This window comes from Nicotiana tabacum, chromosome 22, assembly GCF_000715075.1.
Source record: "Nicotiana tabacum cultivar K326 chromosome 22, ASM71507v2, whole genome shotgun sequence".
In the NCBI taxonomy this organism is placed as follows: domain Eukaryota; kingdom Viridiplantae; phylum Streptophyta; class Magnoliopsida; order Solanales; family Solanaceae; genus Nicotiana; species Nicotiana tabacum.
The window spans coordinates 232,310,892-232,336,036 of record NC_134101.1 but is presented as its reverse complement, the minus strand read 5'-3'; the positions used below and the strand labels follow the sequence as shown (position 1 = coordinate 232,336,036).

The 25,145-nt window shown below is 35.7% G+C and overlaps 1 protein-coding gene across 1 annotated transcript; it reads right to left on the bottom strand.

The window, feature by feature from the left end:
- Nucleotides 1-875: 875 nt before the first annotated feature.
- Nucleotides 876-23,644, bottom strand: LOC107811693 (protein neprosin-like). The gene is made up of 7 exons (XM_075244561.1): nt 23,464-23,644; nt 22,955-23,041; nt 21,851-22,087; nt 10,044-10,205; nt 3,938-3,991; nt 2,621-2,767; nt 876-1,433 (listed from the first exon to the last, which is right to left on the bottom strand). The coding sequence occupies exons 1-7, from the start codon at nt 23,560-23,562 to the stop codon at nt 1,050-1,052; spliced, it is 1,170 nt and encodes a 389-aa protein (XP_075100662.1). The 5' UTR covers nt 23,563-23,644; the 3' UTR covers nt 876-1,049.
- Nucleotides 23,645-25,145: the final 1,501 nt, after the last annotated feature.

Here is a 25,145-nt window from a genome sequence, read left to right as displayed (position 1 = left end):
TATTTGGAACTGAAGCTAGCGTCATTGTTGTTGTTATATTCCAACTTCACAAATTGTTTTAAGGGCATATTGGATTCTTTCGCGGCCCTCCAAAGTGAAATTTAGGTTTTTCAACATAATAATAATAAAGAAAATTGATACAATACAATAGATAACAACCATCCAAACTAGCTGTTAAAGCAAAATCAAGATTGATAATAAACTCAACAAAACTCAAAATTAGTGACAATTCATATAGTCGGCCCTAATTTATTTGGAAATGAAGCTAGCGTCATTGTTGTTGTTATATTCCAACTTCACAAGTTATTTTAAGGGCATATTGCATTCCTTCCCGCGGGCCTCCAAAGTGAAATTCAGGGTTTTTAACGTAATAATAATAAAGAAAAATGATACAATACAATAGATAACAACCATCCAAACTAGCTCTTAAAGCGAAATCAAGATTGATAATAAAATCAACAAAATTTCATATTAGTGACAACTCATATAGCCGAATAACCCAACTTGTTTGGAACTGAAACTAGCGTCGTCGTTGTCGTTGTATTCTAACTTCATAAATGTATTTTAAGGGCATATTGGATTTCTTCCCGGCCCTCCTAAGTGAAATTCAGCTTTTTCAACATAATAATAATAAAGAAAATTGATACAATACAATAGAGAACAACCATCCAAACTAGCTGTTAAAGCGAAACCAAGATTGATAATAAACTCAACAAAATTCAAAATTAGTGACAATTTCATATAGCCGACCCTAACTTGTTTTGAACTGAAGCTAGCGTCATCGTGTCGCTATATTCTAAATTCACAATATGTTTTAAGGGCATATTGGATTCCTTCCCAGCCCTCCAAAGTGAAATTCAGGTTTTTCAACATAATAATAATAATAAAGAAAATTGATACAATACAATAGAGAACAACCATCTAAACTAGCTGTTAAAGCGAAACCAAGATTGATAATAAACTCAACAAAATTCAAAATTAGTGACAATTCATATAGCCGACCCCAACTTGTCTGCAACTGAAACGAGCGTCACTGTTAACAATGTGTTTTAAGGGCATATTGGATTCCTTCCTGGACCTCCAAAATGAAATTCAGGTTCTTCAACATAATCACCCATATACTGAGTACGATAACAATCATATTCCTCAGAATAAGCATCAACATATTCTGGAAATTTCAACTCCATTGAATTTTGAAGAACTCTTATTCTTTTCATAAATCCTGTATTTGCATATATAAAAATAGGAAATGCTCCACTTCCCATTTGTGTTTTTGTATGTGGATGTGTTCCTACTTTGCTGCTATAAACTTCACCACCCCATTGAACTGTTTCTGCATGGTATTTTAGCCCACCTTCAAATATCTCTGATGGCCAATATCCTATGTTTATTTTTTCTCCATATTGTAGCCACCAGTTGCTTGTATTTAAATCCTAATTTGGTGAAAAATATAGAGAAATTATAAGATCAAAGAAAAAAAAGAGAGAATTGTCAAATGTGAGCAAGTTATCTATATTTGTAAAGCAAGGTAGGCCGGTGCATTAAGCTTCCTCTATACGCGGGGTGCGGGGAAAGGCCGGACCACAAGGGTCTATCGTGCGCAGCTTTACCTTGCATTTCTGCAAGAGGCTGTTTTCACGGCTCGAACCCGTGACCTCCTGGCCGCATGACAACAACTTTATCAGTTATGCCAAGGCATGTAAATTAAATTAATACAACAACAACAACAATAACAACAAACTCAATATATTTCTATTACAAGTAGTGTCTGGGGGAAATAGATAGTACGCAGACCTTCCCCCTATAGTAAATGTAGAGATGTTGTTTTCAATAGGCCCTCGGCTTGAGAAAAATGAGAAAAGAGCGGTAGCAACAAGCAACAACGAGAACAAGATAAAAGTAAATTAAATTAATAATATGTTTTTTTTAACTTGATTTTGGATATGCATGAGTACAAGAAATAAGAAAAGAAAGATTTAAAGATTTTAATTATATATATTGATAGTGCTATAATAATTTTTATGTTGTTAGGAAACTTTAACTAGATATAATTAGCAATTTGTTATTCTATTTTTTTAGTAATTATTTTATCAAATTTGCTATAAAAAGTTACATATTATTGTCAACCTAAAAAATTACATATATATGTTGATATTATGATAACCTGCTAAGTCCAATTAAATTAGTTTGATACTATAAAATTAATACATTATCAACATATATAACTTAAATTCATAACATAACGTGCCCTCGACGTGTATTAATTTGCGAAAGCATCCGTGAAAATTGACAAAAAATAAGACTCATGTTTGTTGTCAAAATGCAAGCAAATCATTCTTATTTGAAGGGGAAAAAAATAGAATATTTGTCAATGTCTAGTATATTAAACATGTTTATATTTCAAGATGTTGTCATATAAATGTATATGGATCATAGTGTGATGGATAAGAATTCTTCACCCTTGACCCGAGATTTCGGTTTCAAATATAGGAAATTAAGAAAATATGGAGCATTTCCTTCTACAATGGATCTTACACTTACGACGCAAATCAGAATTAGTTTGGACCCAATGTGAATATCGAACTGGAAAACCAAAAAAAAAAAGTATTATGTTACTAACCTTGTAAATATAAACAGTAATTGAATAAGGGAGACCATTTTGGGTTGAGATTGGGTATATAGCTGCACCAAGTGCTATCTCATGGCTGGTTTGTACAAAACCAGGACAAGCCAGGTCAAAGCAACCTGTTTCTCTTGAGCCATCAGTCTATCATTTGAACATCCAAACACAAGTGAAATTCATTACATAAGACTTTATTAGATCGAGTTTGTTTCATTTTATATGACAGTATTTGAATGAGCACGTAACTTAATAAAACAGTAAGATTCTTGACACATATTCTTGACGATATTTAGTTTTTATCTATAACAAGATATCACTCTTTCTTGATATATATATAACAAGTCATTAAGAACAAAATAAAAGTGATAAAACTAAAGCGTCTTCACATATAACAAGATATCAATTTTTCCTTCCTGATATTCTTACCATATTTGATTTTTCTATCTCTTGAAGGAAGAACGACATATTTACCATTATTGGTTTTACCTTTTACGAAAAGGAAAATATAATTCAATGTATCATTTCAAATTGAATAAACCTTTTAGAATCACTAAACTTGTCAGATTACATTTATCATAGTTATTTTTTATATTTCAAGACCAGACTTTAAAAAGATAAGGTGAAAGAGATGAGATAATAAAGAAGAGAGCCAATTAGATGGTGTTTGGCTAAGCTTATAAGCTGGTCAAACTGGCTTATAAGCACTTTTTGGCTTATCTACGCGTTTGGTAAAATTAAAAGTGCTTATAAGTTAAGTGCTTATAAGCCAAAAATAAGCCAAAAGGCATAAGTTGGTCTCCCCCAACTTATCAAATTTCAGCTTATAAGCACTTTAGGTTTGACCAAAATATTTACTATTCTATCCCTAAAATAATTCTTTTTAAACAAAACTCTTCGTATACCCAATTCTTCCGCTGCTTATTATTAATTCCAGCACTTTTATCCAAACACGTAACTGTTTATTTTTTAAATCAGCTTCAGCACTTAAAAGTGTTTTTCAGCACCTAATGCTTATCAGCTACTTAAATCAGCTAAGCCAAACGAGCTCTTAGTAAGAATTCAAGCTTATTTCAAGCCATTTCACTCAAATTACAACTTTAAGAAGTCAAGCATGAAATAAAGAGAATATGATCACCACTAGTTATTTTCTTTCTAGTGTTGTAAACAGTAAATTGTGTTAAATGCACCCCTATATAATATGGTAAATAATTTTATCAAAATAGTCCTATATATTATATATGTGTTGAACTTCCAAAAAAAATAAAAAAAATAATGATGACTTAAAAAAATGAAGAAAAAAATATAAGAACTTACAGTCCAATAAGTGAAAAATCGCGTCTGCCTATCACCATAAACCCTTGGATTAACCTAAAATGTTAGAAGTTAAATCAACCAGTTAGTAAATGCTACAAATTATTAATGACGTGCGAATTTAATTCTATGAAACTTCACTGATAGTTTAAAGAATTTTTACACTACCAATAACATAATACTAGAAGCTATGTTGCATGGACTCTCTCCAAAAATGTTGTCATATTCGTATTGAATCTGCCAAAATACATTACTTTTGGAGATTCCAATGCGCATCCGGCGATATTTTTGGAGAGTCTTAGTAACATAAACTAGAAATATGAACAACACTAAAAGTTATGTTGTGTGGACTCTCTAAAAATGCTACTGTATCCATGTAGAATCCGTCAAAATACATTATTTTTGAAGAATTCAACGTGCATCCAACAAGCATCAAGGGAAGAACGACCAAAAAACTGAAAGTTAGAAGACAAAAGAGAGTTTCAAAAAAGAAGTCCAAGGTGACATTTAAACATGTTAAGGTATCTGGCAACTCCAAAAACAAGGGAGGTATAGAAGCTGCTATGAATGACCAACAAGAAAACAACTTGCAAATGAATACTCAGATGGATACTAACAGAAGTGAGGATAAGATACAAAATGGAGATGAAGGAAGCACTGATGTGATCAAGAATGATAGTCAAAATGAGAATGAAGAAGCAGTGCAAGAATCAAGCAATATTGAGGCCACCAAAAAAGACAAAGTCCCTGACTGGCAGATGTATATCAATGAATCAACTAGTGTCCCTTCAGACATTAAGAATCTACCAGGAATTAACCTGGCAGTTAACTTAATCCTTGAAGAACAGGAAGCCCACACAGAAGCAGCCTCAATGAGCAGAGTAACTCAACAACAATTTGAAGTAACTTCCCCCAACAGTGTCACTGTTGTGATTCCAAAAGATCAATTACATACTGGGCATGACAACGAGGAAGGGGATGGTTTCTCACCTGTGACTAGGGCTGTCAAATTTGGCCCAAGCCCAAATGACCCGCCCAACCCGTCCAAGGTTGGGTTGGTTATTGACCCGCCCATTTATTGAACTTAGCCCATCTTGACCCAATCCATCTCAATCCAATTAAAGTTGGACTAATTTTTAGCCCAAATTGATCCATGAGTAAGTTTGTCAAAATATCTGAGAAATAATTTTATTTTTTGTCTAATATTTTAAATATGACCATAACAAAAGCAAAAAATCCTTATTTAGTAATTATACAATTTATAAGAAAATAGAATATATTAATTAAAGTTTAATAAGAGTTGGGCGGATTGAGTTATGACCCGAATTTTAACCCATTTTGACCTAACCCATCTTAGCCCAAGTAACTTTTGGGCGGGTCATTTGACCCGCCCAATTATTGACTCAACCCATTTTGACCCGCTCAGTTGACACACCTACCTGTGACCAAACCCAGAAACCAAAATAAAAAGAAAGAAAAGAAGAAAAATGCAATACCAATTCACTTCCTCGGGGAGGTAGATCAAACTAATCCTCCTCCCATGTTTCCATGATTAGTGCAATCTTCTGGAATATTAGAGGAGTGAACACCAAGAAAGACATGCCTAGGCTTAAAAAACTTGTCAACATCAACAAAGTGGATTTCATAGCTATTATGGAACCGTTTGCCAACATGAACAAGATTGATAAATACATGAGGTATCTCAAGCTTCGACACTGCATCTCCAACACCAATGGGCAAATCTGGCTCGTGTGGTCAGGTAATTATCAAACAAGTGTAATTAGTATAGATGACCAACAAATCACCATCAAAATGCAGAATGGGGTGAGTACTACTAATATGTTCATCACTGTTGTCTATGCTAAATGTAATGCAAAGGAAAGAAAAGATCTTTGGAGTAGTTTAGAGGATACTCATATGTTGATTGATGGGCCATGGTGCATTGGAGGAGATTTCAATGTTATTCTTGATTCATATGAGAAACAGGGGGGTCGTCCACACAGAATGTACAAAAGCCTAGATTTCAGCTCTTGTATGAACAATTGTGAAGTTAAGGATTTGGGCTACGTTGGACCTAAATTCACTTGGTGTAATAATTGGGAGTCTAGAAGAAGAATTTGGAAGAGACTTGATAGAATTTTGTAAATGATTTATGGTGCCAACTACTTCAAAATAACATTGTCAAGCACCTTCCGAGGACTGGATCAGACCATAGACCATTGCTGCTTAGTTGTTACAACAGGAACAATAATGGCATAAAGTACTTTAGATTCCTTGACGTCTAGACCGAGCAGCCTTCCTTCATGAACCTGGTTGAAGAAGTGTGAGCAACTAACATACGTGGGAATGCTTTGTGGAAACTTAAACAGAAACTAAAGATGCTCAGCAAAAGACTTACTCAATGGTCTAAAAAAGAAGTTGGCAATATTTTCGATCATATTCAACACTGGGAGGCTAGAATTCAAGACCTTAAGGAGTTAGATTTAAAAAACAACATTGATTTCTCTAGAGAAGAACCGAACAAAGGGCAAGCAGAATACATTAGATGGATGACCATGCAAGATGCTATCTTGAAACAGAAAGCTAATATCAAGTGGTTTGAAGAAGGTGACTCCAATACCAAGCACTTTCACAGCTTAATCAGAGAAAAAGAAGAAAACTACAACTCCACAGGATCAAAGATAATAGAGACAAATGGGTGGAAGATGATGATAACATAGCAAAAGTTGCCATAACACTTCCATAAGAGAATCAACATCAATCACCAATTCAGAGATACTGAAATTCTTGAATGCATCCCTCAACGAATCACTGGTGAAGACAATAGAACTCTCACTGCCATTCCTAATATTGATGAAATCAAAGATGCTGTCTTTGATATGGGAGCTACAAGTGCAGCAGGGCTTGATGGTTTCAATGGCACCTTTTTTCATAAATGCTGGGATATTATCAAAAATGATATTACTGATTTTGTTCAAGAGGTTTTCAATGGGAAGAGGCTTTCCAAATTCTTCTCACATACCTGCCGTGTCCCGCTTCCTAAAGTGGAGTCTCCAAACAATTTCTTTGAGCTTAGACCTATCAGTCTAAGCAATTTCACTGCCAAGATCATCTCCAAAATCTTTTCAAGAACACTTAACCCTATGCTTCACAAGCTTATCTCAGAGAATCAAAGTGGTTTTGTCAAAGGAAGATCTATCATTGAAAACATTCTACTTGCGCAAGAGATCACTCAGAATATCAACCATAGGAACCGTGGTGGTAATGTTATTATCAAGACAGATATGGAGAAAGCCTATGACAGAATGTCTTGAAATTTTCTTATGTCTGTTATGAGGAAATATGGTTTCTCCAAGGAAAAGATTGACATCATTTGGAGTTTGGTCAATGAAGTTTGGTATTCTATTATTATCAATGGTAATAGAAAAGGTTTCTTTACTTCTTCCCACGGTCTGAAATAAGGGGTCCTTTGTCCCCATCCTTGTTCATCATTGGTGCTGAAGTTTTGTCCAGATCTTTGATTAAACTATTTGAATATGACAACTTCACTCCATTCAGCATGAATAACGGAGGACCCAACATCAACCACTTAGCCTATGCAGATAACATTGTCATATTCTGTGGTGGAAACAAGCAGTCTATCAAGCTTATCAAGAATCAAATCAAGAGGTATGAAAAGGCCTCGGGGCAAAGAGTCAACAATGATAAGAGTTACCTCATTACTTCTCCTAACACCTCTGCCTACAGGATCAATAGAATTAGACAAGCTTCTGGTTTCATGGATAAAAGGTTTCCTTTCAATTACTTGGAATGCCCTATCTATCATGGGAGGAAGAACACTGTCCTATTTGAGGGCATATTAGCTAAAATTGTTAAAAGACTCGATGGATGGCAAGGCAAGATTTTATCATCAGGTGAAAAATCATTCTGATCAAGCATGTTCTACAATCGCTTCCAACTTATATTCTGTCGGCTATGAACCCCCCCAATCTACTATTACTCTCAGGGAAAAACATTTTGTGAATTTCTTCTGGGGATCTACAAATGGTAAGAACAAATACCACTGGAGCTCTTGGCACAATATGTGCCTTCCCAAAGATAAAGGTGGCATTGGCATAAGGAAGATGCAAGATGTGATTGAAACCTTTAATATCAAAAGATGGGGAAGGTTTAGAATGCAACATTCTTTATGGGCCGCCTTTCTCAAAGCCAAGTATTGTAAGAGATCTCATCATGTGAGTAAAGTCCTCAACTCATCAGATTCTCACAGATGAAAATATCTATTGAAGACCAGGAGTAAAACCGAAATGCACATTAACTGGAAAATTCAAAATGGTTCATCCAGCTTCTGGTGGGATAATTGGACTGGTAAAGGACTCTAGCTCACATGTATCAAGGTATCAGGAAATTTGCAAACACTCAAGTAAATGGCTTCTTTCATAATGGGTAATGGGACATCAACAAGTTAAACCAGGTTCTTCCTTCTCATATTACTGGTTACATTATTAAAATTGATATAGATAATGATATGGAAGATGGCTTCCCTGTTTGGAATTCTTCTGATGATGGTTTGTTTTCAAACAAATTGGCTTGGCACCTAATTAAATAAAAAAAATGATTTCTCAAAGAAAGTTTGGCATCATTCTACCCTTTTAAAATGTCCTTCCTAACTTGGAGACTTCTTAAAATAAAACTCCCGTTTGATGACATGATTGGTAGGTTTGGTACTAACATCACTTCGAGATGTTCTTGTTGTAGTGTCCAACAGGTTGAGACTATGCAACATGTGTTCGTGGAAAGCGAGGCAGCTATGTTCATTTGGAAGGCAATGGAAAACCCGCTCGGAATTGGGCATCAACAGGCCCCTATTCATGCCATCTTCAAAAATTGGTGGGAAGGAAAAGCAAAGAACAAAGTACATGGCCCGATTCTCCAAGTAGCACCAACTGTCATATGCTGGGGGATTTGGAAACAGAAAAGCTCCTGTAGATATGGCACGCAGAAGAAATTTCATCTCAGGTTATATGGACTATCAAATCCATAATCTCCAATCTAATGCCGAATGGAGAGGTCTCTTATCACTGACCTACCTTATGCAGCAGGATAGAAAAGTTGAGACCTGTTCAAACTTGAAAGCAAGTTTAATGGCATCCTCCTCTATATGACACTATCAAAGTTAACACTGATGGTAGTTACATAAAGGAAAGCAGGAAAGCTGGCATAGGAGGGATAATCAGAGATGGGAATGACAATTGTATCATGGCCTTTGTTATGCCTGTTAATTGTGATAGCAACAACATGGCCGAAGCCTTAGCTGCGGAGTTTAGAGGAAAATGGTGCAACCAATTAGGTTTCGCTAATTTTGCTCTCGAACTAGACTCAACTGTCATTGTTAACATGATCAACCAAAGAGGAACAAAGCACATGAAACTAAAATGGTGGTGGATAGGATTATAAAAGTTGTCCAAAATGCAAATGCGACTGTTCAACACTGCTACAGAGAGGGCAACCAGTAGCCGATGCCTTAGCTAAACTAGCCTCCACCTCCAGTACAAAGTTGATCTGCCACTCTTTCGGCCAACTACAAAAGGAAGCTAAAGGCCCCTTCATTCTGGATAAATGGCAAATGCCTGGTATTAGAACAAAATATGATAAGTGCAACTTTTTTGTTAGTTTATTATGTATATATATATGTACTGGCAGTTGAGAGGACTTTGTATATCTCCTGCTATTTTTTGGGCGATAGAAATCACCATGTTGTATTATCTTATTGAGGTAAGGTCAAGCCACCCTCACTGCAATTTTTTTTGAAATACAACATCTCCCCGACCTCTGTCTGGGGTACTTCAGTTAAAAAAAAAAAGTGCATCCGACAATATTTTTGGAGAGTCTTAGCAACATAAATTAGAAGTACGAACAACATTATATTGTGCGGACTCTCTAGAAAATGATGTTGCACCCTTGTCAAATCCGCTAAATTACACTACTTTTGGATATATCAACGCGCATTCGGCGATATCCCAACAATATCTTTGGAGAATCCGAGCAGCATATTATAAGGGATAATAAATAAATAAAAAGAGAAGGTAAGAGAAAATATTATACTAACTGCCCATCCAGATTCAATGTCTTGATAGTCATAGTAAGCTCCACTCATAAGAGCTACTCGAGAAGTGCTATACTCATCATCTGCTTCAACATGAGGATTCCACGTTACCATGTCTGTTTTTGCTCCTAAATATCTATATCCTTCTGTATGCAGTATAGCCAACTTCATATTCATGTCACAAAATGAAAAAGAAATAAAAAGAATAGGGTTAGACGAGAAGTAAGAATTTCGATATAATATTTACATAATCTAATCACCTGTAATGTAGAAAAAAAATATTTAAATTCTATAAGAAATATATATCTCAATATTTTACCCTTAATTTGTTGTACCTTGACGTTGTTAATACTATTATCGTTAGTAAAATATTGGTCTTGACAATTAAATGTAGTTCTAGCTAGCGAATAAATTGAGTGATAATTTTCACCTTCTCATTCATTATATTAGGTTAGGAGATCGAATCAAGCACGCATAATGCAACATTATAATTATTTCGTGTGTCAAAATATTTGGAAAAAGTCCTATTTACCCTTTACTTTTGACTATGGTTTAGAACTATTCTTTGTTATACTTCAGATTTTGAACTCCGTTCATGTCAAGGTTTGCTAACTCCATCACTTATAAATTATAATGCAGGAAAAATATTCTTTATACCATTTGCTAACGCCAATGGTATAAAGGGTCCAAAGTATAACGATGGATAAAATTAAATATAACTTTCGTATAGTAGAGGGTCATTTTTTTTACCCCTTTTCTAAAATGTACTCTCATTACTAGTAAATATATATATGATAAGCATAATTAGTGGAAAGTGGGGAGACTATTTGTATTGGAAAAAATTGTATTTAAATATAAAGGTGATGTGTCGAAACACGTAGACTGGTCAAATGATCAAAGAATTACAACTAGCCAAGAGGCACGAGTTGCAACAGATACGAGCAAACGACAGAGGAAGAGGCACGGGAAGGTATACAAATAACCTAGCGCCCGTACCTATCTAAGTCATTTATGTCCGAGAATCAAAAGGAATGAATCAGACAATAGAAAAGAGTGCAGATACGACATTTAATAGGCATTAAATGTGGAATACGTTAGAGAATTTGTATTGAATGTAATGATTATGTAACGTAGCATTCAATGTCTTTAATTACTCATAATAGCCTCATTATGATTTGGGCAAAACGTATATCTCCAAGATATCTATAAAAGGGAGATATCTGATTAATTGTGGGGACACGAAATACTATTGATATAAACTTTGGTTTACTTGTTTTTCTCTTGATTACTCTCTTGCTACCTAAATTACTTCCTTTTATACACTCTTTTGATTATCAGTAACCCGTGTTCTTCTAAATTCTAGCTTTGACTAAAATTTTATTTTTTGTTTAAACAAATTGGTTCCGTTACCGGGAATCTGATAATCTATTTTCTTTTCGCTTAACTTCCCTTGTTGCATCAACTATGTCGAACAACAATGACAACATTTAAGGAAACCAAGAAAACCAAATAAACGAACAACTTTAGAGAGACTCTCAGGATAATAACGCACTAAATATTTCTCCACAAGGCTCTCCTCGGCAATCTTGTGAAGGCACTCCTGAGGGATCTCATACAGATGGACAGACTCAATTCGAAAATGTTGAAGCTATGGATGAGGCTTTGTAAAAACTTATTACCGCACAGGTCAATAAAGCCGTTCAGTCCTTGGTTAGCCAGTTACCTTCTGCACCACCCACACCTACTCCAAATAACAACACTCTGGAGAACCCTCATTCCGAGCTTGTGAATTCAGGCAGCGGAGGAACCCCCAGTGAATCGCAAGATGGAGAACCAGGTAATTTAGTTAATTCAGATTTATAAAATTTAGTACTAACCTTTCAGAAACAGCTCAAGGAGCAAAGTGAGCTCATAGAGCAGATACTCGGGGTGCCGCCCATAATCAAAGGGGTAGATATGGATGGAAGCCAAGTGCTGCTCCACTCCCAGTTCCAAAAAAGTTCAAAATGCCTGATATTCCAAAATATGATGGAACAATAGACCCACGAGATCATGTGACTGCATTCACAATGGGTGTAAAAGGCAACGATTTGACTAAGCAGGAGATTGAATCAGTATTAGTCAAAAAATTTGGTGAAATGCTCACTAAAGGAGCGCTAACATGGTATTCTCTTTTACCCAAAAATTCTATAAATTCTTTTGCTGAGCTTGCAGATTCTTTCATCAAAGCACACTCGGGAGCTCAAAAAGTAGAGAAAAGAATGGAGGATATTTTCAAAATCAAGCAAAGGGACTCAGAAATGCTTAGAGAATTCGTGGACAGATTTCAACATGAAAGAATGACATTGCCACGTGTACCTAACAATTGGGCAGCTATAGCTTTCACAAGTAATTTGAATGAAAAAATCTCGGAAGCTACGAGGAGACTCAAGGAAAGCCTTCGAGAATTCCCGGCTACAACGTGGAATGATGTTTCTAACAGGTATAGCACGAAGCTGAGGATTGAGGAAGATACTGTTCCACGATTTCAAAAAGAAGAAAAGGTAAGTTCGAGATGTGCGCATACCTAAAAAAATCCGGTAAAAATAGGTACGAGCCTTACATGGGACCCGCGAGAAAGGACTCACGATCAAAGCAAGATAATCAAAGGTACGATCACAGATCAAGAAACAGAGAATCGGGTTCTTCATGAAGATTTAGGAACGAGCAAAACAACTATGAGTCACGAGATGATGATAGAAATTTAAAAGCGAGATTCGGTGGTTACAACTTCAACGTCAGCACCTCCGAGCTCGTAGCTATTTTGAGAAGCATGGGAGATAAGGTTCGATGGCCAAAGGAAATGAGATCGAATCCAAACAGGCGCAACCCTGACCATTGGTGTAAGTTTCATAATGACCACGGACATAAAACATCAGATTGCAGATTTTTACAAAGTGAAGTTGATCATTTATTAAAACAAGGATATCTTACTGAGTTGTTCAGTGAGAAAGGCAAGCAAGCTTACATGAAGAACATGCAGGAGCCTCCAAAACCACCTTCTCCCAAAAGAACTGTCAATGTTATAAGTGGGGGTGAAGACATCAATGGTATATCATATACTGCAGCTAACAAAATTTTCAAAGTAACAATAACCCAAGGGAAACGGGTGCGACATGTTTTAGAGGAAGACAACATTACATTCAATGATGCAGATGCAGATGGCATATTAACCCCTCATAACGACGCACCGGTAATATCTTTAATTATACATGATACTAATGTGAAACGAGTTTTGATTGATCCAGGTAGTTCCGTGAACATTATTTTACTAAGAGTTACGTGAGATGCAAGCTGAAGATAAACTGATACCAAAGACGCATACTCTATCTGGATTTGATAATTCTAGTGTCCTCACGAAAGGAGAGGTAACACTCACCACATTCACTGAAGGAGTCGTTAAAGATACAAAGTTCCAGGTGGTAGTTATGGAGATGGCTTACAACATGATTCTTGGGAGACCATGGATCCACGAAATGGATGTTGTTCCTTCAACCATGCATCAAGTTATTAAATTTCCATCGCCATGGGGAATCTGTCAAATTCGTGGAGATCAACATACAGCCAGGGCTATCAACTCTGTTGCAGATACAAGCACGAGAAATGAAGGTAAATAGCAACCACAAAAGGCAGTTGAGGTCACTACAACACAAACCTCAACTAAACAAGGAAAAATATATGTAGATTCAAGGCCTGATACCATTTAAGAACCAGAAGAGAATGAAAATATCAAAACAACATTAGAGGAATTAGAGCCTGTCGTGTTATTTGCTCAATGCCCTGATAAAAAAGTCTATGTTGGAGCCAATCTTAGCCAAGGTATGCGAGATAAGTTAATTGAATTTTTGAAAACTAACGTGGACTGCTTTGCTTGGTCCCATTCTGACATGACAGGAATACCACCGGAGATGATGACTCATAAACTAAATGAAGATCCATCATACCCTCCTGTCAAGCAAAAGAAAAGAAAGCAAGGAACTTTCAAGAATCAGGTGATTCAAGAAGAAGTCCAAAAATTGCTAAAAATTGGTTCCATTCATGAGATAAAATATCCTAACTGGTTAGCTAACACTGTTGTAGTTCCAAAGAAGAACGGTAAGTGGCGGGTTTGTGTAGATTACATAGATCTTAATAAAGCCTGCCCTAAAGATCTTTTCCACTACCACACATAGATCAATTGATTGATGCAACTGCAAGTCACAAACTATTAAGTTTTTTAGATGCATATTCAGGTTATAATCAGATTAAAATGGATTCGGGAGATGAAGAAAAAACTTCATTCATAATAGACAGGGGGACTTATTATTATAAAGTAATGCCTTTTGGTCTAAAGAATGCAGGTGCAACATATCAGAGGTTAGTTACCAAAATGTTTCAAGAGCATTTAGGAAAGACTATGGAGGTATATATAGATGATATGCTTGTTAAAACTCAGTATTCAAAAGATCACATACCACACTTATCTGACACATTTTCAATTTTGCGCAAATTTAATGTGAAGTTAAATCCCGAAAAATGTGCATTTGGCGTTGCATCAGGCAAGTTTTTGGGTTTTCTTGTTTCTAACTGTGGTATTGAAGTAAATCCTGCACAGATCAAGGCTATTGAGGAAATCCCTGATATACTTTCAAACAAGAAAGAAGTTCAAAGATTAACCGGGAGAATTGCAGCCTTGGGAAGATTCATTTCTAAATCATCAGAAAAGTGTTTTAAATTCTTCTCAGCCCTTAAAAAGCAGGATCATTTTGAATGGAATGAGGAATGTCAACAAGCACTTAGGAATTTGAAAACGTACTTATCAAATCCACCTTTGCTGGCAAAACCAAAGGCTAGGGAAAGACTACTCATTTACCTTGCTATTTCGGAAGTTGCGGTAAGCGCTGTTTTGGTCCGAGAAGAACAAGGTAAACAATCCCCTATCTACTATGTTAGTAAATCTTTGTTAGATGCGGAGATGCAATATCCTCAATTAGAAAAACTACACTTGCATTAATCATGGCATCTAGAAAGTTAAGACCTTACTTTCAGTGTCATCCTATCGCCGTAGTAACTGCCTACCCTTTACGTAATATATTACATAAACATGAGCTATCAGGTAGGTTAAGTGAATACGAAATCACATACCAACCTAGAACTGCTATAAAATCACAAGTGTTAGCTGATTTCGTGGCTGATTTTAGCCAAGAGATGTAATTAGAAGCAGAAAAAGAATTACAGGTACTCAATGGAACTAACCCGGGAACTTGGACTTTATTCACTGATGGCTCATCTAATGTAAAAGGTGCAGGTTTAGGGATTATCTTGGTACCACCTACGGGTGGTACCATTCGACAAGCTATTAAATGTCACTCCATAACTAACAATAAAACGGAGTATGAGGCTATGATTGCAGGTCTAGAATTGGCACGAGAGCTTGGCATAAATCAGATTATAATTAAGAGTGATTCGCAACTCGTGGTTAATCAAATGCTGGGGACTTATACAACTAGGGAAGCAAGGATGCAACAATACTTAGAAAAGGTACGGGAATTGATAAAGCAATTTCTAACCTGGAAAGTTATACAAATACCAAGGGATGAAAATATTGAAGCGGACGCCCTAGCTAATCTCGCATCTGCAGCTGATGTGGCAAGCGATGCAAACGCCTCAATTATACATTTATTTCATTCAGTTCTCGATCCTGATAAGAATGGGGTAAATTTTAATAATTTAACTTAGGATTGGAGGAACGAGATTATTGTTTTTTTGCAGTATGGTATCGTCCCTGATGATAAGAAGAAAGCTCATGCGCTTCGAAAGAAGGCTGCTCGGTACTGCTTAAAGCAAGGCAATTTATATCGTAAAATGTTCGGTGGTCTCTTAGCAAGATGCCTCGGACCTTCGTAAATGGAGTATGTAATGAAAGAAATACACGAGGGACATTACGGGAATCACGTAGTAGGAAGGTCATTGGTAAGAACCTTAATTAGGGCAGGTTATTACTGGCCTAAAATGGAAGAAGAAGAAGCAGAAAGTTTCGTGGCCAAATGTGATAAATGTCAAAGGTACGGTAACAATATGCATAGACCTGCGGAGTTATTACACCCGGTCATTGCGCCATGGCCATTTATGAAATGAGGAATGAATATCGTGGGTCCATTACCACAAGCAAAAGGACAGGTAAAGTTTCTGCTCGTACTCACTAATTATTTTACTAAATGGGTGGAGGCAGGAGCATTTAAACAAGTGCGAGAAAAGGAAGTCAAAGATTTAATTTGGCGGAATATCATATGCCGATTCGGTGTACCAAAGGATATCGTGTGTGATAATGGCCCTCAATTTATTGGAGCTCAAATCACGGAATTCTTTCAAAGTTGGCAAATTAAAAGGATTACGTCAACACCTTATCATCCGGTGGGTAATGGGTAAGAAAAATCAACGAACAAGGTTATTATCAATAATTTAAAGAAACGATTAGAGGAATCAAAAGGTAACTGGCCTGAAGTATTACCTGGAGTTTTATGGGCATATCGCACAACTGCAAAAACAAGTACATGAGAAACACCGTTTTCATTGGTTTATGGAGCTGAAGCTTTAATTCCAGTTGATATTGGGGAACCAAGTACACGGTTCACACAGGCGACACAAGAATCTAATGACGAGGAGATGCGGGTCAATCTAGATTTACTCGAGGGGAGGAGAGGAGCTGCATTAATAAGAATGGCAGCACAAAAGCAAGTCATAGAACAATATTACAACCGAAAAGCACGCCTCAGATTCTTCAAAGTGGGGGACTTCGTGCTTAAAAAGGTTTTTCAATCTACAAAGGCAGCTAACACGGGTAAATTAAGTCCAACATGGTAAGGACCCTATAGAGTTCATGATATTGTAGGAAAGAGAGCATATGAGCTGGAGACAATGGATGGCAAGATATTACCTTCACATTGGAATGTTGTTCCTTTGAAGAGATACTATTTCTAAGGAATACTCACGGTTAGGTATCACCATTTTAAATTTAATTTTTGAATTGTTAAAATTTTATTAACGATTTTAGAAGATAGGCAAAAGGCTAACCCGTACTAAATGATGAGTCACGACCTGTAAGGCACACAGAATAACCTAAAATTCCTGGCCTTGGGTTAAAAATATTCTGATAGAAATTCAAATGGGTTAAGCAGTCTTCATCTATAATCGCACCTCCGAGTCCTGTATATTTTTCCTTTTCAGGAAAAGGACCAAATGAGAAAAACTATCAAGTGCTCGAGGCTTCATACTTCAACACTCAAACACTTGGGGGACTACATAATATACACAGACATGTGTATAAAGAAGGCAAAGAAGATTAAGGAAAAATCAAGCCTAAAAGAGTCAAGTGCAGAGTAAAAGTCACAAAGTCACGAGATAGAGCCACGAGCTAAGGCCAAATAAAAACCTCACTATAGTTAGGGTAAAGGCTATGTACTAAAACGGGTTATAAGGAAAAACCTCGTGTCTATTATTCTTTTTTTGAAAAAATCTGTTACAAGAAAAACAGTTACGAGAAAGTTATAGATGTAATTCAAATACATGTAAAGTATTATTCAAAACTTGTCAAAGTTATTTCAAAGAAACATGTGTGTTCCTATTTCTTTTATCGTATGACAACACCATTATGAAGTTGAGACGTCTTCTTCATTAAGTGTCGAAATATAAAAGGGCCCTCTTTTATAAAACTCATGTTTAAATTAATTAGTCATGAGGTTAACAGATGCATTTTCGAAAAACAAATGTAAGTCCTTAAAAATAAAGGCAAGAATAAAGCAAACAGAAGTTTAAGATAATAACATGAAAAACTTCTTAATATGTAAAAAATCTAAGACTAAGTTCAAACTTAGTCATAAAACTATGAAATTGTTTATACAGATTGCCCCATAAAAGACTTGGGGACTTGCGTTTCCAAAATCAACCCTCAAATGAAGCTAAGGGTTTGAGTACAATTTTCCAAAATAAAAACAAAAACAAAATCATTCAAATGATTAAAACTGGTCACTGAGAAGTTTGTGGAACTGAAGCAGGAACATCAATAGCAGCGGGCTCAATTTGGGCAGGTGCATCAACAGATGCGGTTTCAACTTGGCTTGCAGCAATAGGCTCGATTGGGCTTGAAAGAGTTGGGATACCCGTATCAGCTTCAACATTCACGGGAGCTTCAACCACGGGAAAAGGGAAGTCTTGAGTTTGCTGAGATTTTTCAATGGTTTCATTGATCTTAGCTAACTCCGACTCCAGGTTGAAGTTTTCTTGGCCAGCTTCAATTAGGGTATCACGACGTGAATTCAAAAATGCCCAACTTACCTCAATAGCAGATTTTTCTTCAAGGGTCTCATAATCCTTTTCCCAATCAGTAATCTCATTCTTTAGCTCTTCATTTTCAGCCAAGGCGGAGTTGTAAGAAGCTTGAAGAGAGGCATGGGAGCTCTCTAAAGCACGAACCTTATCAGCCGAGACTCGAAGGTCTTCCTGTGCTTGAGTTAAGCTTTGCACGAGCTCCCCAGCGTAAACTTCTTTTTGACTCAAAAGAGCCTTCAACTCTCTGTTCTCTTCGCTGGCCTTATATAGTTGCTCTGAGAAGGAAGTTTCGAGACGTTCTTTGTCTTTTTCTACTTGGCTTGAGGAAGCTTTTACAACTGCTAACTCTGAAGTTAAAGCCCGCATCTGCTGCTCTAAGGTACTCTTGCTTTCTTGTAAATCTTCCATATCAATTAGTGCACTCTCAAATTGTTCCTTCCAATTGATCGCCTCCAACTGAGAATCACGTGCTACCTTCTCCAAGAGAGGGATTTGGTTCATCATTTCTGTGCCGATAAGATTGGCCTAAAAAGGGAAGGGAAATAAGAATATAATAAGCCCAAAGATAAAAAAAATTACAAAGTAAAGAAGGGAGAGAAGGAAAATACCTTCAAAGTGGCATGCACGATTTCATTCATTAGAGTCAGGGAACTATGGCTCTCCAACTTTGCTTTTTCAATTGGATCAATTAAAGGTTCCAGCCATACATCTGCCTGACCTGACTTCCTCAAAAGGCTGCTATCAGCATGAACTTCAATGGTTACTCTCCTCATAGCGGAACTTCTACTTGAAGAGCCCACTTACGTATGGTGAACGATAGGAGGGGGAATTGTCGAAGGAGGAGCGGTAGAGGAAGTGAAAACAGTAGAAGAAGGAACAGAAACAGCTGGGGCTGGTAAGGAAGGAATCACGGGCACGGGAGTTGAAAAAGAAGATAAGGGTATTTCATCTAAAACAGGCCCTAAACTTCCACTACTAATACCACTGAAGAAAAGGTGATAAATAGACTCATGAGTATCATGAGGAGTGACGTCATCATCAGGAATTATTACTGGGGTTTCAACAGGTTCGGTAAGAGGAACAGAAAGACGAGGGGAAACTTCAGCTTCATGATCAGAGATGATGCGTCTCCTAGCTCATGGCCTCATCACCAGGGAACCTTCATCTTCTTCTTCTTCAGAGTCTTCTTCTTCAACATTTTTCCTTTTTGCAGAAAAAGAACCCAAGACTATTTCTCGGGCTCTTTCTAAAGAAATAGGGTTCCCGAAAGAGTACGGGTTCCCGAAGAGACACGAGAGGCCGCAACTGCTTCAGCAGTAACTCCTCAAATAGAAAATCCTGATAAAAAGAAGGATGTAAGTTAGAACAATAAAGAAAAATATATACATGCGTGAAAGATGAAATAAAAACTCTTACCATGAGTCTTTACTTTCCAACCGTAACGGTAAGAAAGTATTTTCCAAGACCTACCATCTATTGGTGCGGTCTTCAGCAATTTATCTACCCAACCACGAAAATTGGGAATATCCTCCACCACTCCCATTATTGCTAAAAAAAGCAAAACTAGAGAAGTTGATAAACTTGAAAGAAAAAGGCACGAGATGGATAAAAGACTTACGTGCAAAATTCCACTTCTCAGGGAAGGGAGCGTTATTCTCACCCACTAAACCAATAGTGGGGGCAGCAACAAATCGAGCGTACTAGCCACGGTCCTTGTCAGCTTCAGAGCTTACTAAAACACTCTTACTCCTATCCACTAGGGTAAAAACGCCATTACGGAAAAGTCTAGGGGAGTAAAGATGAATCATGTGAGGGAAGGTAAAGAAAACGTCAGCCATATTGGTTAAATGCCTCAAACAGGCAACAACCCTCCATATGATTGGGCCAATTTGACCCAAACAGACATTAAAGAATGGCAAAATTTAAGAATGACTGGGTCAATAGCTGGTTTGAACCCTAAAGTGAAAGGGTATGTATAAACAAAAGAGAACCTAGTCAAGTAAAAAGTAATTCTCTGATTTGGATTATGGATAATAATGGGAAAATCATTACTCCAATGGCAGTCTTTGCGAACTACAGGAGTCGAAACTTCTGTAATTTGAGTGGGGTAAGCGTCAGCACGATCTAAAGCGGAAACCTGGTTTCTAAGAGATTCCCTATCATGGTAAAAAGATAGTTCTGTAGGGGCTATCTCCTCTACTAAAGGCCCACGTAATGGTTCAGAAGGTTCTTTATCCCTAGAAGAAGATTTTTGAGAAAGGGAACCTCTAGTTCTAGAAAAAGGACCAGAACTAGGAGAAGGTATAGACGAACCACCACCGCAAGTAGACCCTAAGCAACGAAGCCCACCTCCCCTTCTATGTCTAACGGGGGCATTAGGGAAGATATCAACAATGGGAACTCTCCTAGGGTTAGGATTTGGTGAAGACATGGCGAAGAAGAATAATGTGAGGAAGAAGTGAACTGAGATTTGAGGAATTAAGTGTTTAATAAACTTTATGTGGTAAAAGACAAGGAAAGAAGTTATATTTATATTAATACGCCACCGCCAAAGGTAAAAGTGCAGTGATGGAAGGACCATAATAATGATAACTGGCACTTCGTGAATAGTGGAGCCGTAAAAAACCTTGAAAAGGGCTGCAAAACTGCAGAACCAATGGAAAAAGGACACGTGTACTGAGCATTAAATGGAAGCGACAATTGAAGCGTCAATTTTGTCATAGCATTAATGGTGACAAAAATTCTCTTTTAATGAAATCCACTTCCCAAATATTCAACTGATGAATAAATGGAAAGTGGGGAGACTATCTGTATTGGACAAAATTGTATTTAAATATAAAGGTGACATGTCAAAACACGTAGACTGGTCAAATAATCAAAGAATTACAACTAGCCAAGAAGCACGAGTTGCAACATATACGAGCAAATGGCAGAGGAAGAGGCACGAGCAGGTATACAAATAACCCAACGCCCGTACCTATCTAAGTCATTTATATCCGAGAATCAAAAGGAATGAATCTGACAATAGAAAGGAGTGCAGATACGACATTTAATAGGTATTAAATGTGGAATACGTTAGAGAATTTGTATTGAATGTAATGATTATGTAACGTATCATTCAATGTCTTTAATTACTCATAATAGCCTCATTATGATTTGGGAAAAACGTATATCTCCAAGATATCCATAAAAGGGAGATATCTGATCAATTGTGGGGACACGAAATACTATTGATATAAACTTTGGTTTACTTGTTTTTCTCTTGATTACTCTCTTGCTACTTAAATTACTTTCTTTTATACACTCTTTTGATTATTAGTAACTCGTGTTCTTCTAAATTCTAGCTTTGACTAAAATTTTATTTTTTAGTTAAACAATATATATAAGCATAATTAGTAACCCGATAAAAATAGTAACTAACCCGCTATCACAAATTAAACTATATTGACAGAAAAATGACTCACTGAGTGATTCATCTGTGAAAGGTAGATATCCTTCTTGCTTTTCAATCCATTATCTCTATGAAAAAAGCTAGGCTTTTTCAATTGATCCTTCTTCTTCTGTGTTCTTCGAATTGGAACTGTCCCTTTTGGACAATTTCCATTTTTTTGCCAGATTTGTGTCGTGACAAACTTGTAGAATTTTTGGTCTGTTTTTGTTGTGAGAGAATTCTCCATAACTGGATTATCACTCGGTCTCATCTGATCAATGAAGCAAAATGGTTTTAATATGCAGCTTTGTGAATGAAATATATGTATCTTATTCTATAATGATATAACTAATATCCTCCGTTTAATTTTTTGTGAAGTTGTTTGATTCGGCATAGATTTAAGAAAATAAAAGATTTTTGAAATTTTTGATCTTAAATATATAGTAGAATCAACGATTGATGCTTGCAGATGCAGTAGCGAAGCACAGGAGTTTTCCCAAGGATGCTCAAACTGGAAAGAAGTAAAAAAAAATCCCGAAAAAGGGTGTTCAATATATGTTATATACCTCTAAAACCTAATATTTTACCTTTATACGCGGTGTAATTTTTCGACGAAGGATGGTCAATTGACCATCCTTTAAGATATATAGCTTCGCCCCTGGATGCTTGCATCAGCGTAAGCTACCTACATTATATCCCTTGGGGTGCGGCCCTTCCCCAGATCCTGCATGAACATCGGATGCTTTGTGCACCGGATTGCCCTTTTTTGTGGTCTTAAACATGCCACGTATATTTATATAGCCATAAAATCATGCCACTAAGGATAAAATGAGAAGTTCAAAATTAAATCTTTCTCAAATATAGAAAGTGTAATTTTTTTTGGAGCACGTTAAAAGAAAAATAGTATCATGTAAAGTGGAATACGGGAAGTATATATAATCTGTGTACTTTAACATGGTGTAATAAATAAATAGTAACTAATATTCCTTATTTTTTAAGTTACTATCTCTGCATTTTATGAATGATTAATTAAGTTATCGTTTAGATGACTTGATAATATAAAAATACTTTTACACTTTAGTATTTATAATTGCATTAATAAACTCTTCCTGTAATTTTTAATATCAGTTGAACAAACCTGGATTTTGTGGTTCTTCAAAGCAGGATGAGACAAAGCTGGCTGCTTAAAAATGTCAATGCAGTCAATGACATCTCCATCTTCACTCTAACAAAAAATCAAAAGAATTTTTAAAAAAAAAACATCAAGTAACAACTCAATGTATAGATAAAACTATAATATTCAATAAGAAAATATAGATTAGAGAAAGGAAAAAAATTATAATACCACTATATAGTATGTCAAGTGAACTAGCTTGGTGAAAGGGAAAAGGAAAAGGAAATGGCACTAAAGCACTATGTTGTTCAAACTTTTCAAAAATATCGTCGAGTATCGGAATCTTCAAAAGCACTTTTGAAAAATCCGATCGATACGCACGTGACAAATTTTTTGAAAAGTCCGAACAATATAGCTAGAGGAAAATGGATATTCTTCCTTCTTTTGGTATCAAAGAAAGTAGGTTTCAGAAGAAACTGGGAAATGTTTTTTAAAAATTATATATATAATGTACATAAAACTATTACCCATACCTGAATGCTTTTAACTGCAAAAACATTTCCTTCCCTGCCAAATAATGCAAGAGTTATTTCCAGTAACAATATGGCTATAAATTTGAATGCCATTATCATTTTAGAAAGCAAACCAAAAATCCAATCAATTTGTTGAATAATTGTAATGATTATGTTATTGGAGAACTCATTGATAAATATTTGTCTCTATAAGTGTTGCTGTTACATGAAGAATAGTAGGTTTAAACTAATCTCTATATAGATTTGCATGACTTACCTACCAGTCTAATTTCTAACACCATTTACAATGCATTTTTGTTATATCTTTCTATTTTCATTTGATTACTTGTTTTTGCAGTCTTGCATTATCAGTACATTAGATAAGTATGTATTCATACTTAAGTTGCTTGAAACTTTGTTTCATATATATTTCATGAGTTTAAGTTATATGCATCGTTGACATAAATAATTTTAGACATTAACAAGTCATGCTAATGATATTTACATAGAAGCCTCCATGAGACTTGTAATCTTGAAAATAAGATATGTCACTAGTTACGAAAGGTAAAACTGATTTGATAGTGTAAAAAATTTCTTACAATGACACTATATATAATTTAAATTCATATTTCATACTATCAACTTTTTTTGCTTAGTAGCGGTTTCATGTCGGAGACAGGGATAGTCGTTACATCATTCGTGCAAATCGCTACTTATGCGACAAGAAATTTCGCTACCCCTCCCAAATTTTTTGGGCCAAGGCTTCTTCTTTGTATACATAAGTAGTCATTTTCTTTGGACATTATCACATTAACATCAATCTTTCCATCAAATTTGGATACTAAAAAGAATAAAAGGATTAAAAGAATCCACAAAGTAGATAAACAACCATTCAATAATTCATTAGTTGATAATTTGAGATTGAGATGTCAATCGATTTTTATTTCGATTTTGACCATTCCATATTCAAAGTTGTCCGACTTATTCAGATTTAAACGAATAAACCTAATAAGGATATAAAGAGCTTTCTATCGAGAAATCAGTCATTTGTCCAATAGAGAAAGGTAGAATAATGCAAATTCATATTTACTCTTTTTTACTTACTTTAAAGGTTTTTAGAATTCAATTTTGTATATACTTAACATGTGATTAGTTGGGCAACCTTTCATATACAAAATATTAATGGTATATATTTTATACTTCGGGTGTACAGATGATATATAAAATATATACAACTAACATAATTTATACATATTATATATAAATTATAGTTTTTGTAACCAGATTCCCTGTACAAAAAACTTTGTATACATATAAATTGTAGCTTTTGGCCAAAATTTGTATAATAAAAAATTATATTCAAGTTATATACAAATTATAGTTTTGGACCGAATTTGTGTATGTTTTATAAAAAAACTTTAGTTACTTTATATAAATAAGAAAATCTAACTAAAATCAGGTAAAATTTCATATATAAACGAAATTTTAAGAAAGTAAGGCCTATATGCAGTTTGGTAGTTCAAGCTTTAAAAAATGTAATTTTTGCTTCGAACATATAAATCTGAAACTTCCGAAAGTGGTAGTTCAAACTTTAGATATACATATTTATTAAACGTTTATGTCGAAAATTTGTTGCACAAACAATATCAAAATTTCAATCAAAACTTCAGATGTTTAATGAAACAATAAAAGAAAGAACGAAC